This window comes from Phalacrocorax aristotelis, chromosome 21 (genome assembly GCF_949628215.1).
Source record: "Phalacrocorax aristotelis chromosome 21, bGulAri2.1, whole genome shotgun sequence".
Lineage (NCBI taxonomy): Eukaryota > Metazoa > Chordata > Aves > Suliformes > Phalacrocoracidae > Phalacrocorax > Phalacrocorax aristotelis.
In genome coordinates this window covers 4527887-4543445 of record NC_134296.1, presented here as the reverse complement: position 1 = coordinate 4543445, position 15559 = coordinate 4527887, and the positions used below count along the sequence as shown (strand labels likewise).

The window sequence follows — 15559 nt, the reverse complement described above, 5'->3', positions numbered from 1 at the left end:
TGCAAGCCGAGAAAAGGAGCTTCATTCAGGAGCTGAGAGCCAGGAGAGCGAATAAAGCCCTAAGGAAAACAACCCTGCGGTACCCGGCTGTTGCTCCCAGACCCGCTTCCTCGTACACTCCTTATTTTTGCTTTTAAAGAATTTTTTTCTTTCTTTTTTTTTTTTTTTGGGGTACATTTCTGAACAACCAAGTCATTGTAGCCCTGCCTGCAGGACAGGTTTGCATTAGGGCCCGGCGCGGGGTCAGAGCCCGGCTCAGTGGTGCTGCCAGCGGCACACGGGTTCCCTGGTTGTCATCACCCCAGCCATAAATCACCGCCCCGGCTTCCAGGAGGCAGCAGCACGCCCCGAGAAAGGGCTGCTTGTTAATTTTCTCCGCATTTCCAGCTATAAAGAAGAAAGCCCCCAGCCCACGCGCCGCCTCTCCATCCCGCCCTGCCAGATCCGCTTGCAAACCGGAGTGCCATTGCCCACAGTGTGGACGCGCCTTAATACACCACTCCAGTCCACTCCCTATTTATTTAACCTCTGTGAACCAAGCAGCACCCACAGCACCCTTAAACAGTTGCTCCGGTTGCATCCATAAAGACTCATGACCTGCGTTTTCATCAAAAGCTCCCATTTCGTGCTCCGCTCCACAGGGGTTGCTCGGGAAGAGCGTACGGGACGGATTTGCAGCAAAGAATGTCTGAGCTGTGCTGCTGCTGTTTTTTCTGTGAATAAAAGCCTCTCGACCTGCTCCTTGCCCATGGACAGTTGTTAGAAGTGCATCTGCAAAACGAGAGGTAATTTGAACGTCGCTGCCGAAGCCAGAGGCTGCGTGCAGAGGGTTTAGCAGACACGGCCTTGCCTATTTGATTTACAAAAGCATAATTTCCTAGCAAGGGACCCAAACCCAACAGCTGTGCCCCAGATGCAGCACATGACACCCTCTGCCCTGCCCGGCTGTGCTGGTCACCATGTGCATGCCCGAAAAAAAGCCAAGAGCCCAGGAGTTTCACAAGCCTCTGGGATCCTCACGCTACCCTCCCATGACGAACGGCCAGGGGTGCGCCCAGGAGCAGACGGAGCCCAGCGTGCCCAGCGCGGGCGCACCCGGTGCCCACCGCCGCCTCCTGAGCACCCCTGGCCGGCTGCTGGGGATGCTCAAAAACCGCACGGCCACTAACTTGCAAAGTGACTTTATCCAAATGACTGAAAAATAAAATCCTTGAGGGCAAACATGGCAATTCTGTGCTGGCAGTCACTGGTGGTGTGAACCCGTGGTCCGAGTCCCAGAGACGACGCAGCCCCGGCACAAGGCACGCTTCTCTGTGGGCATGTTATTTCCCTGTTATTAACAGTAATAGATGTGCATCGGTAATGCGAACACAAAAACCATGTGACAGTTATGACAGCTCAAGGTCTGATATTTTAATTACTTTTTGAAATGAAAACAGTAATTCTCGTTAAAAGCCAAGGGTGGAGGAATTCAGCTGACGGCTGCTCAGCGCCAGCGCGTGCGGCAGAGCCGGCAGGTCCAAGGCACCCACCCGAGGACGGGTGCCGGACCACTGGTTGCATCCCATGTGTGCACACCAGCTGCCTGAACTTTATCTATTTTTCCATGTGCCTGTCTCACAGAGGTTTGCATGGATTTGGTTTCTCCATCTGCACCACGTTAAATTCCTCCGGTGTTTGTAAGGACCATCACACAGAGGTGATCCGGTGAGGCAGGTCCCTGCCCCAGCCCAACAAAAATCAGTGCAGCAGGTATGGAAAATAAAGCAAAGAGACGTAATGCCAGCACCCAGGCAAAGCGCTACGCAGGACTTCTCCCAGCATCTCTCTTTCTAAACCCAAATACTGGCTGGCCTGCGGGTGCCACCGAGTCCCCAGCGCCCGGCTGGCTCAGCACCACCGCTGGCCGCCCACCCCACGCCACCTCAGGGGGGAATTTAATTCACTCCCCGCTGGCTCTCTCACTTTGTTGTGCTCTGAAGCACGAAATTACAAGATTTACAGGGGAAAAAAAAAAAATGACATGGCCTTACAATTGCACACAGGGGCCTCTCCGCCAGCGCCCCGGAGCTGCCCCCTCCCTCCCCACCACCCGGCAGCGATTTCCACTTAAGCCTAAGTTCAGCTCAGCCTGCAAACTAAGGATGCTCTGGCTGGCAGCCCCCAGGTCTTGCAAACCTGTTGCACAAGGCAGGAGGAGCCCTGAGAACTGTATTTCGGGATGCAGAGCCCCGCGTTATCTGCTTTTGTAACCCTCACCCCACAGGGCAGGAGGGCCAGCCCTGGTGCTGGGGGGATAAAGCCTTTCCCTAGGGAATGAGCAAGGAAGGTGTCACCCACCACCTCTCCTCAGAGCCGAGGAGACATGAAAGCAGAAGGAAGAAAGTCTCCCCGTAGGAGTAGATGGGCTTTCACCTCCTGGCTCTGTGAACTGGAGAAAAAATGATTCTTTTTTTTTTTTTAAATTGTATCCTGCTGCATGGTGTTATTCAGGAGTCATTAGCACGTTACCCGTAATTAGGAACGAATGGGTTGTGTCAAATTCATCATGCTCCTGGATGGCTCCCTTTGATCAGCAAATTATCCCATAAAAAAGTTTGCAATGTCTCAGACACTTACATCAAGAGCCGATGCTGTTTGGCTTTGCCTTCCCCAAGAGCCGCCGCAGCAACACGTTTCAGGGCTGAGGAAGAGGATGGTGACCCAGACTTTGCTGGGGGTGGCCCACAACCACCTCAGCCTGGGCGGGAACGCATAACACCCAGGTTTTTTTGCAGGGAGAGATGAGCGATGGAAGATGTGTGCTGGGATGGGGAGGGGGTCAATAAATAAACCGTGCCTGGGATTAATCCCAGGTGCAGCGAAGGCTCTGTCCAGTCAGCACACACCCTGCCAGGACCAGCTCCCAGCTGCTGCTGCGGCAGCAGAGGTTCCCCTGCCACGGAAGGGGGTCTCGGGGTACCCAGCCCACGGGGATGCTTGCCTCTACCCAGAGACACCGAATCCCTCCAGTTCACTGGATAAACCGAGGCTGGATCCTCCCCCTGACTTCAGGCAAAAGCATCTCCTCCCTTATCCCGGCTTCCACCCAACATACCCGGGGATTATCATTAATTCTTCCCCCAAAGGCTCGTGCTCCAGCCAGTGGGACTCCTCACCTCCACCCCTGTATGCGACAGAGGCAGCTTTTGACTGCCTTCCCCAGGGCAAAGACCACAAAACTCACTTTCTCCCACAGGGAACACCAGGTCCCATCTGGCCCCAGCAATGGAAGAGCGCAGGGAGGGAGACGGCGGCTCCCATCCCGTTTAGGATGGCTGACACACGTCAGCCCCCACGCCAACGCCTCATCCCTGCCCGGCTGCCTTTTTCCCCACAAAGGCTGCCCGAGCTGAGCCTCTCCGAGGCCTCCCGTGCCCTGGTCAAACTGGGAAGAAATAGGTCAAGGCGTCCAAAAAAATTTGGCAAGGATGGAGACATCCATGGGTGTTTCTGAAAGCAGAAGCCTGGGCCTCCCAAAAATCAAACAGCGCAATGGAAAATCCTGACCAGGGTATTTTTAAACTACCTTATTCTACCAGGTATTTCAATTTATGAGGGTGTACTTTTTAATTATGCCTGGATGCTCCAGCCGCTGGAGCCAAGAGCGGTGTGCCGGCTGCCTGCCACACAGGGGGGAGCGGGTTGACCTGGCCCGCGATGGGAACCGCTGCCCAAAAATACCCAAGGGATTTTCCACCTGGATGGGATCAAAGCTTTGCATGGGGTTTTAACCTCCAAGGAGTGAAAAGCCGCCCTAAAAATTATATTAAACCAAGAATTTCGCAAGGAAGGGGGCAGAAAGATGATCTATAAAAAGTCTGTATCTTCCCTTTTCCCTCCGTTCCTTTTGGAGGGTAGAAAGAGGTTGAAAAGGGATGAAAAAATGTTTTAAAAAAATGATTTTTTTACACTAACCTCATAAAAATGACATCGTCACATTCCAGAATTAGAGCTATTAAAACAACGCACACACACGGATATTTTTAGACGGATATTAACGGTAAATGATGCCATATTGAGAAGCACTTCCACCCAGCCCAGCCCCGTCTTGCTTAACCAGAACCAAATGGCTCAAAGAGATCAAAATTAACAAAAATGACACAATTCTTCAGAGGGGGAAAAAGAAAAAAAAAGTCTTTTTACAACCGGCTCTGAGCCTGCCTCTCGGCCCCAGCTGTTCTCCCTTTCGCTGCACACGCTAATGCTTCTGGACTTTATTCCTCCACTCTTGACTCTTCAATCCTCGCAGGCGAGGGGTTAAACCCATTTCCACTAATGAAGAACACAAGGAACAAGCTCCCGACAATCCCACCCCATGAAAAAAAAAAAAAAGAAAAAAAAAAGGGAAAAAAAGGAAAAATCCCTCCTGCATTTGTACTCAGTAAAATATGAAATATAAATCAAGGAACCTAATAGAGAGATGAGTTTCACTTAAGTGCTCTGGTCTCATTTTTATCTTAAATACCCTAATAATAGCGGATTACACAATATATTTGAGATGTGATCACATGTTTTATGGAACGGTATCTTTCCTATGGCAGAGCAGTGCCTCTCCTCCCCCATCAACACCCTTCTTTAGCTACCAAAAAAGTCCAATTTGCTTCTTTTTTTAAAAAAAGTCTAGTTTTTGTTTAATAACTTAACGTTTCTTTGACATGTGTCTGCAATAAACTGCAATATTTTTTTTTTTTTGTATAATAAAAAACTGCCGAACCACGCTAGAGCCGCTGGATTTTCCAGATGGCTCCTTTTCCATGGGATTGCAAGTTGGAAAGAGCTACCGTGCAGCCGCCGGGCTTGGGGACTTCCCCCAGGACATCCCTGCTCCGAGCACCTCTGCGCTCGTGCCCTGCCACCCCCGCCCCCCAAAGCCGCGACGACCCCCGAGACCCAGCCTCTCTGCACCCCGCCGCTTTGAACCAGACTTGGAGACGCGGGATTTTTCACTGGAATTCAAGGAAACCCTGGAGAGACCCGAATCACCCGAGAGCGCACCGTTCGGCACGGCAGCCCCGTTCGATGCAAAGCTGTGGGTCTCTGCTGACCCCCCACCGCTCCCGTGGGGTGCAGCCCTGCTCCCCGATACCTGAGCCGGAGCATCCCCCATCCTTCTCTCGTCGCAGGGATGCGACACCCCCATCACCCCGCAGCCCCCGTTTCCTGCTCGGCCTTCCTCCGCCGAGGATTACCGGGAGGGCCGGCATGCCGGGGGGGCGAGAGGCCGGCCCCCACGTTAAAAACTCATTAATGCGCAAAGGCGGCGGGGCCCTTTGGAGCCCGGTTAGAGGATGTCAGCGCGCTGGAGGTCTCGCCACGTTCCCACAGCAACGGCGGTGGGAGACCCCGGCCGGCGGGCAGCCCTCCCATGCCCCCGGCCGACCTCTCCCCTCCGCCAACCCCGGCACAATGCGGGCGCGCGCTATTCAAGCTTTTCAGCCGAATCCCGCCATTGAAATCCAGGGATTTAACCCGAACGCTGTCCCCTGGGCTGGGGGGAGAGGGAGGGAGGGGAAGGGGATGCTCCACCAGCCCCACTGGGGAGGGAGATGCCCTTTCCCCACCCCATCCCGCCAAGCTCCTGCTCTCCCTCCAGCCTCTCCGGACCACGGGATGCTCTGAAGTCACACGGATCTGGGCGGACGGACTGACTGACCAGGCGCAGCCCAGGACGGCGACAGAAAGCTGCGCTCTGCAGTGGAGCAGAGCCGGTGCCGCAGCTGGAGCCCCTGTCCTGGCAAAGCTGGGCTGGTGCAGCTGGACACCCACCTCCTCTCGCTCCAGGGTCTCCCCAGAGGCCACAAACAGCCTGGGTGGGGTCCCTGAGCCCCCTACAATACACACACCTCCCTGCAAGCTCCCGCCTAGGGCACCCACCCCCGGGCAGCATCCTCAGAGAGGAGATCTAACCTGATAAGTCTCCACAGCCCAAAAAAACCCCAGAGCTGTCTGGATTCAGCCTTTCAGGTGAAAGCAGAGAGACTGTGGGCACCAAGGAAGGTCAGAACCAGCTTGTTTCACCAAAAGGTGCAAAACCAGCCAAAACCGAGGGCAGCCTACGTGCCCCCAGGGAGCTGCGTTGCCCAAGCAAACCCCTACGGACATGGAGTTTTAAGCCATTGGTGGCCCTTCAAGTCTGGGCTGGGTCCTTGAGAGGTGGGTTTCCACCCCTCCAGGCTTCCTAACATTTCTTGGGCATTTCATATAGTTAAATAGAATAAGGATTGAGTGCCAATATTTCGGGAGCTGCGGCGGAGCCGGGACGGAGGAGCTGTCAGATGGGAACAGCCCAGTGGTCCGGGAGCCTGCCTGCGCCAAGAGGCGAATGCTGGATGCTCCCGAGGATGGTGTAAAGCCTTCATAAAGCACCTAATTGTGCAAAACTCTATATATGGGGACATTTATTCCTGACCCCAGCTGGTGCTCAGCCTGTTCCCTGAAGCATGAAGATTGATAGTCCTCGGGATGTTTTTTTTTTTTCTCCCCCCAAGGTGCTGTCATTGCAGATGTCATTTGTTTTTGGAAGTTTACCAAACCCTCTGCCTTAATAATTCCATGTGCCGGCGAGTTTCCCAGGGTAATTACACCCGGAATCCGAAAGAAGAAATACTAAAGGGTGAAATTAAACATCGGCCGTGCCTTGGGCAGGGCAGGATTTACCGAGTGAGCTCGGGGAGCAGCACCCACAGGGCTGAGCCAACAGCAGCAGCGCTCCGCGTCTCGAAAGCCCCTTTTTCCCCTTTATTTTCCAAAGGAGATAACTGCATTTCACAACCACGCTGCCCACCCTCCAGCCTGCGCTGTTTCGGACGCGCAGGAACAAGCGTCTCCTATTCACTCCCGGCTCGGGCTGCCACTCAGTGAAATTTGGGGCCGTCCCTGGCGCGGGGAGGGGAGCGAGCGGCGGCTCCTTCGGCAGGGGTGACTCGCAGCAGCATTACACGCATGATTACCCTTCAGATCAGGGGAACAGGGGCTTAACTGCGTGAGAAACGGCTGTTATTCAGGTAATGGATTTACAGCACTCACTACTAAAGTATCAGACACAGCAATTTTTTACAGCTTTCACGCTGGAATTTATGGCTCAGGGAGGCGATCTCCATACGAGGCAGGGATCATTGCCTTATTTAGTATCCGAGGAGGAAAATTTATGTTTTCTCCAAAGTTTGTTTTGAAAGGTAACCTGCAGGCACGCACACACGTCCCCCCTCCCCACAGCCGCCCGGGTGTGCACGGTGCAAGGGGAGACGTGTGCCACGCAGCGCCCGAGCACGGGCTCCCCGAGGTGCACAAACATGTGCTCAAGGACAGCGCTGGTGCACGCACATGTCGCAGTCACGCGTGTTTTCGGCCACGTGTGTGAGGTTAATCCTTCAGCTGAAGGCACCAGGAGCCCCAGAGAATGGGGGACCACCCCTGGTCACCCACCTGGATAACCAAATACAGACTCAGAAAACCTGCTCCTTATTTTACAGCCAACAGGTCTCTGCTCTCACAGCCCTTCTCCTTTTCCTGTACCGCCTTCCCTGCACCGATGGGGGACAGAGCAGGCAGACCCCCACCGGCGCAGGCAGGACCACCCCACAAAGCACAGCCATCTCCAGGGCAGCAGGCACCAGCCCACGAGCTGCACGGACGGATGGGCTCCATCTGCTGAGGGATGTGCACCCCAAAGGACAGGCACCTGCTATTTGGGGCACCACTTGCACCCCGGCTTCAACAGGGATGACCCTCTGGTGCAACCCATCTCCTGGGCCAGCCCCGGGTATAAGAGAAGGGTAAAATGGGGTGTTTGCCCCCAAACCCAAATCCCCAAACGACCCGGTTCCATGTTGCTTTGTGTAAGGCAGGTAAGAGAAGGAAGCGGGGCGTCCCTCCTACCTGCTGCTGCTGGAAGTGCAGGAGCTCCACGGGGCTCATCTCGCCGTTGGTCTCCCCGCTCGCGGCTCCTTCGCGCCCTCCGCCCCCTCCGCCGCCGCCTGTGCCGCCCCCGCCGCCATCGGGCTGGTTGCTGAGGCTGCTGACCCCGTTTTGGCTGGAGGGAGTGGACCGTATCGTCTCCGAGGCAGATTCAACCATCATGACTTGCTAGCAGGACCTGAGGAGGAGGGGAGAGAGAGCAGAGCCTGAAATTCCTGGTCAGCACCCCCACCTCCGTCTGCCCCACGCCCCGTCCTCGTCCTGCGCCATCTCTGATCCCCACGAGGCCCAGCAGGGAGACGCAGGGATGGGATGTCAAAGCCCGGCCAGTTTTAGCTGCGTTCAATTTACTCCAAAAAATAAACACGCGGGAGTGTGAGCTGCCATGAACACGCTGCCGGCCCTGTACAGCACCGGGGCAAAGCAAGTGCAACCCATCCCTTAGAAAAACATCATGTTTTCAGCTTTCTCCCAGCCTGATGCAAGACATAAAACCCCAGGAATCCAGGCGTTTTTCACAGAATCCCAAAATATTTCACTTTGAGACGCTGGAGACAGCGAAGCTGAAGTTTCAGCGAGGCTGCACACCACGCGTGTGGAGCCCGCGCCACATTTCACCGTGAAGATCTCAACAAAGTTGACAGTTTCCACAAAGACCTTCAGCTCCCAGCAAACCAACACTTCCCAGCAGGAAAAACCACCCGGTGCAAAGTTTGCCGCCAGGTCGAGGAAGCCCAAAGGTACCACGGAGCTGGGACGTGGCAAAACGAGAGCACGGCGGCGCTCCAGAAAACACCAGTTGGAAAATCCTTCCTGTCTCCCAGACGCCTCCGTGCACCCCCTCCTCTTGCCGTACCCCTCGGATGCCCTTGAAGGACCAAGCCAGGCGCTTTGCCCTTCAATGCAGGCTGCAGGGGCTACAGCACCCGCCGCATTTTCAGCCTGGCAGCCCTGTTTTGCAGCTCTCGCACTTCGTTTCATGCAATTACAGCTTCCCTCTGCAAGGCAACAGTGCAACGTTTTGCCTCCGTGGATGGGTTTTATCCCTGTAAACTCTCCCTGCCCATCACCCCATTAGACCCGGAGGCACGAGGGCAGAACTGCCCGAAGGTCGTGGCTCCTCCCCGCGTCCCGGCTTCAGGGCTCGCCTTGGCAAGGGCGCCCGTGCCCGCTGCAGCGATCCCGGGAGCAGAGATGTGGGATGCTGGCAGCCTCAGGGCAGCCGTCCCGAGCTCCGGAGCCGCTGAGCTGGGTGAAACCACTGGGCACTGGGAGAGCTGCAGGCTGGAAATGCTGCTGGCACCCCAGCGCACGGCCAGCTGCGCGAGAGCTGGGTGTTAAGTGCATCCCTTACCCTCTGGTCTTAAATGTCATTTAAATTAAGGCAAATGGGTTAGGGGAGGGACTCCCAAAGAGCTACAGCGCTTGGCTTCAAAGCAATGAGATGAAGAGCCCTTGCTCAGTTGGGTTTGATTAGCGGGCAGCTTGTTAGCTGTGAACCCAGGGGTCTCCTTTCTGGGGGAAACTCCTGGATCTGGGTGGGCACCAGCGGAAAACAACTACCACATCCAGCATCAAACCCTGCTGCTCCAGCCCCAGCACTCGCTGAGCCCCCCTGGGGTCACACCCAGCCCCGACACACGCTGAGCCCCCCCCGGGGTCACATCCAGCCCCGACACACGCTGAGCCCCCCCGGGGTCACACCCAGCCCCAACACACGCTGAGCCCCCCCGGGGTCACAACCAGCCCCGACACACGCTGAGCCCCCCCAGGGGTCACATCCAGCCCCGACACACGCTGAGCCCCCCCAGGGGTCACATCCAGCCCCGACACACGCTGAGCCCCCCCGGGGTCACATCCAGCCCCGACACACGCTGAGCCCCCCCCCCGGGGTCACGCTGAGCCCCCCCGGGGTCACACCCAGCCCCAGCACTCGCTGAGCCCCCCCGGGGTCACATCCAGCCCCGACACACGCTGAGCCCCCCCCGGGGTCACACCCAGCCCCGACACACGCTGAGGCCCCCGGGGTCACACCCAGCCCCGACACACGCTGAGCCCCCCCGGGGTCACACCCAGCCCCGACACACGCTGAGGCCCCCGGGGTCACACCCAGCCCCGACACACGCTGAGCCCCCCCGGGGTCACGCTGAGCCCCCCCGGGGTCACATCCAGCCCCGACACACGCTGAGTCCCCCCGGGGTCACACCCAGCCCCGACACACGCTGAGCCCCCCCCCCGGGGTCACACCCAGCCCCGACACACGCTGAGCCCCCCCCGGGGTCACATCCAGCCCCGACACACGCTGAGCCCCCCCCGGGGTCACATCCAGCCCCGACACACGCTGAGCCCCCCCGGGGTCACACCCAGCCCCGACACACGCTGAGCCCCCCAGGGTCACATCCAGCCCCGACACACGCTGAGCCCCCCCGGGGTCACACCCAGCCCCGACACACGCTGAGCCCCCCAGGGTCACACCCAGCCCCGACACACGCTGAGCCCCCCCAGGGCCACACCCAGCCCCGACACACGCTGAGCCTCCCCGGGGTCACGCTGAGTCCCCCGGGGCCACACCCAGCCCCGACACACGCTGAGCCCCCCCAGGGGTCACACCCAGCCCCGACACACGCTGAGCCCCCCCGGCGTCACACCCAGCCCCGACACACGCTGAGCCCCCCCGGGGTCACACCCAGCCCCGACACACGCTGAGCCCCCCCGGGGTCACATCCAGCCCCGACACACGCTGAGCCCCCCAGGGTCACATCCAGCCCCGACACACGCTGAGCCCCCCCGGGGTCACACCCAGCCCCGACACACGCTGAGCCCCCCCAGGGCCACACCCAGCCCCGACACACGCTGAGCCCCCCCGGGGTCACATCCAGCCCCGACACACGCTGAGCCCCCCAGGGTCACATCCAGCCCCGACACACGCTGAGCCCCCCCGGGGTCACACCCAGCCCCGACACACGCTGAGCCCCCCCAGGGTCACACCCAGCCCCGACACACGCTGAGCCTCCCCGGGGTCACGCTGAGTCCCCCGGGGCCACACCCAGCCCCGACACACGCTGAGCCCCCCCCGGGGTCACATCCAGCCCCGACACACGCTGAGCCCCCCAGGGTCACACCCAGCCCCGACACACGCTGAGCCCCCCCAGGGGTCACATCCAGCCCCGACACACGCTGAGCCCCCCCGGCGTCACATCCAGCCCTGACACACGCTGAGCCCCCCCGGGGTCACACCCAGCCCCGACACACGCTGAGCCCCCCCCGGGGTCACATCCAGCCCCGACACACGCTGAGCCCCCCCCGGGGTCACATCCAGCCCCGACACACGCTGAGCCCCCCCGGGGTCACAACCAGCCCCGACACACGCTGAGCCCCCCCGGGGGTCACATCCAGCCCCGACACACGCTGAGCCCCCCCGGGGTCACATCCAGCCCCGACACACGCTGAGCCCCCCCCGGGGTCACACCCAGCCCCGACACACGCTGAGCCCCCCCGGGGTCACACCCAGCCCCGACACACGCTGAGCCCCCCCGGGGTCACATCCAGCCCCGACACACGCTGAGCCCCCCGGGGCCACACCCAGCCCTGACACACGCTGAGCCCCCCCGGGGGTCACATCCAGCCCCGACACACGCTGAGCCCCCCCGGGGTCACACCCAGCCCCGACACACGCTGAGCCCCCCCGGGGTCACATCCAGCCCCGACACACGCTGAGCCCCCCGGGGCCACACCCAGCCCCGACACACGCTGAGCCCCCCGGGGCCACACCCAGCCCTGACACACGCTGAGCCCCCCCGGGGTCACATCCAGCCCTGACACACGCTGAGCCCCCCGGGGCCACATCCAGCCCCGACACACGCTGAGCCCCCCAGGGTCACACCCAGCCCCGACACACGCTGAGCCCCCCCGGGGTCACATCCAGCCCCGACACACGCTGAGCCCCCCCGGGGTCACACCCAGCCCCGACACACGCACAGGGTGGGACTGGGGTGCAGGAGGCCCCACCAGAGCTGAGCATCTCTCCCTCCTCCCCGACACACACTTTGCGTGAAAGCAGAGGACACGGGGCTTTATCTCATCCACGCCGGCTCCTTCCCCACCGGCGGGTGCCAGAGCGGGATCGGCATTTGCCCACTGCCACTTGCAGCCAGCTGGCGAGTTTGAAATAGAAGGGGAATTAAGACAGAGGTACGGGGAGAAGAAATACTGTTTCTCCCTTTTTCTTCTCCTTTTTCCCCCCATCTTCACCCCCCGCCCCAAAAGACAGAAAGACAAACCGCGAACAACATAATTGCTGAAATGTGGCGTGTAATAATAGCTATTCAGAAGCTGATCATTCATATTAAACAGGGCGAAGCAAGCTTCTCATTTGCATGTTTGAGATTATATGCATTTCAAAAGTCATTTCCGCAGGGTATATGACTGACATTAATTCCCATGTGGAGCTGCCGGCTCCCTCCCGCCGTCCTGGCACTACCAAACCCGCGCACAGGGTGACACACCGGTGGCTGTGGGAGAGTTCAAGGTTAACGGGATTACTGGGCTTTGGCTTTGTTGGAAGCGCGGGAGCCGGGGCGAGAGCGTGGTGTGGTCAGAGCAGCTTCCCGAGAAAGGACGGGATGCTCACCTACGGACGCTGCGCTGGGAGCAAATACGCTGGATGAAAGAAAACACCTTTTGCTCTCGAAAGCTACATTCACTCCTTCTCCCCCCCACCAATGTCAAAAAAGAGCCTGCAGAAACATTAAATTATTGCTGTTCCTCCTCTCATTTTCCTTCTGAAATCTGCCGCCTGCTCTATGTTTTGACCAGGCGAGCGGCCCCGCGGGGAAAGCCGGGCTCTGCCCGTGTCCGGCAGTCACAAGGCATCACTGCGGCCAGAAACTCGGCAGGATTCAAAAAGGGATTTGACTTTTATACGGAGAACAAGAATATCCAGAGTTACAACAGGAAGTATTAAAAAAGGCAAAAAAGAAAAAAAAGTTTTTGGAAAGGATATAAAACTTTCCTGGCTTCAGGGCATAAATTGAAGCTTAACTATTGGGAATTAGGAGGAAATCTCTTCTGGTGGAGGAGCTGTAACCGTGGGCTCGCTCTGCCGGCCCCGGCCCCTGCCAGAGGCAGGATGCTGGAGCAGATGAACCGGCGCTGGGGTCCAGCCGGGTGATTCCCGCAGCCCAGGACACCAGGCCAGTTGGGTTCCCTCTCCAAGTCTAGTAAAACTCAACTTCCCGTTCGCAAACCCTACTGGGATGCTGGTGTGTTGTCTGGGTTCCCAACACTGCAAGGGAAGTAATAAAAGAAAGTAATAATAATAATGAAAATATTTCCATTCATATAAAAGTTTTACAAAACCTTAAAGAAGAAAAAAATGAAGCCAGTGTCTGCAATGTTATAAAGTCGATTTAAATTAGGAATGAGTGCCTTTCCAGCCGGGGCTGATCCGGGACGGCTGAAGCCGTGTTGGGAAGAGCAAAACCCAGCTGCACGACTGGCTGCGAGTGCTGAAGCACACATGCATCCCTGCACACAGACAGGAGGGCTCTGCAGCACCCCAGCTCCGGCTTTTCATCTATTTTAGTTCAAACGCATCCAATATTTCAGGGATTCTCCATACACTGGTATCCAGAGGGTCTAATCGGGATCAGACCTTCCCCCAGGCGTAAAGGCAGGGACCCTGCCCAGACAGTCATCACAGAAGATACAACACCCAGATAAAGTAAAAAATTAAAAAGATGGTTTTACTGAAAAGGGGAAGGGAGGAGACCCCTCTAACGGCAATGAGCAACAGAAGCTGCCGATAGCTAATTACTATTTCAGACTCAAAATCACTTCCTTGAATAAGCACTCTGCCTTTTTGCCCCCCTTTTACTTAAATGCACACCTTTCGCAGGACAAAGAAAAGGAAACAGAGAATTACAAATGCAGTAAAGAATCCCCCTGCCTTTAGCAGTACCATATGGCAACAAGAGTATATTAATTACCGTTGCTTTTTAATTAACAATTGCTTCATCTGAGCGGTAACATTTCCTTGACATCCCCTGACTTGCTGCTAACCTGTAAAGTGCACGCGCCATGCCAAGTCATCAATTTATTTTTATTGACATTCCCCGCCCCCCCCCCCCGCCCCAGACACACACGATACCAGGGTTTTCCAATTAACACCTCCACACTCTCTAATTAGCGCAATTAACAGACTGATGGATGCCCAGAGCTTCCCTGTGAGGGAGGGCGCAGATCAGCTGGCCGGGCTGTGGGACGGGGCTCCCACCGCGCGCGCGCGTGCGCCCAACACGCGTGTGCCACGCTCCCCGGGGGCTCGCGGGAGCGCCACGTGTGTGCCGTGCTGCCGAGCCTGGCATCGCCACGCCGAGCCCGGCATCGCCACGCCGAGCCCCAGCGGAAAGGGAAGGACGAATGCGGAGGCGAGCGAGCCAGCGGACTCGAAGCAAAGATTGGCACCAAAGGACATCGGGTCTTTAGGAGCAGGAATAGGAGGTGAAGCATTTACAGAGCGATTTCTCCCCAAAAGCTCCCGACGAATTTTGGGGCATCCAGACCCACCCAAAGCAATGCCGATTCTTCACCCTGATTCAGTTCCATGGATGTGAAAATTAAATAGCACTTCTCAGCCCACAGGACCCGCAGAAACAGGTACAGCCAAGACCATGAGGTCCTAAGAAGCAATTGCCTGAATGCCTATTTTAGCCACTTCTCCTATTTTTAAATATCCTCAATACCGTGGTCCTCAGGGGCTCCACAACTTTGGGCCGCCCTTCGCGGGCCGCCAGCAGGACGGGGGCCACGTACAGACCCGGCATCGCAGGCGCCTCCTCCCCGCTGCCAGCGGGTCCCTGTCCTCGAGCCGCCGTCCCCATCCCCGTCCCCACAGCAGCGGGGGCCCCTTGGCCTCCGTTTCCCCAGATGCAAACCCAAAGAGCGTCCCCAGCTCAAAACCACCACCACGGACGGATGAGGATGAACAGTGGGAAACACTGGTGGGAAAACGCTCCCCTCCCACGTCTCGGTGAGCCGAGCAAGTCCCCGGCACTGAACCGCGTTTTGCAAGGGACAGCACAGGTGACACTACGCATTTACAAGGAGCCTGCCACGGCGATGCTCCGGAGGCTTTTCCCAGCCTTCCCACCGCATCCCAGCCCCAAAGCAGTTTTCCAGACCCTTCCTCCCAGCTCCAGCCTTGCCAAGACCCGGAGGGGAGCAGGGGGCTGCCCCGTGGCACAGAGAGGGCTCTCCCTGGGGCAGCGGAAGCCAGGCGTGCCGGCAGCCTCTTCTGCGGGTACCGGCAGAAGATACAGGAGCATGGACGGAGCAAATCCTCCCAAAGCCGTTGGAAGTCCTGCGGGATGATCCTCTGCACGGCTGGGAGGAGATGAGAGATCGGGAAGGCTCGATCCCAAGCACCGGATGTGCTCCGAGCTATGGAAAGTTGAGCAACCTGCCTGTCCGGATCCGGCACCGCGAGGCTTTAGGAAGCGGCTCGCTAATCTTAAAAGGCTTTGGCTTGAAGAGAAGCAGCAGCCGGGATTGCTCCGAGAGTGGCTTTTTACCCTTTAATTAACACATAAACACATGGAAA

General features: G+C 57.8%; 1 protein-coding gene across 7 annotated transcripts in view; it reads right to left on the bottom strand.

The window, feature by feature from the left end:
* The window catches only part of FOXP4 (forkhead box P4), a 68575-nt gene that overhangs the window by 34961 nt on the left and 18055 nt on the right, over positions 1–15559 (bottom strand). For all 7 annotated transcript variants that reach the window (XM_075115881.1, XM_075115879.1, XM_075115883.1 and 4 more), the window contains one exon: positions 7921–8137. In XM_075115881.1, the coding sequence (XP_074971982.1) occupies positions 7921–8121 (201 nt within the window). In that variant the 5' untranslated portion in view covers positions 8122–8137. The remainder of the gene's footprint in view (positions 1–7920; positions 8138–15559) is intronic.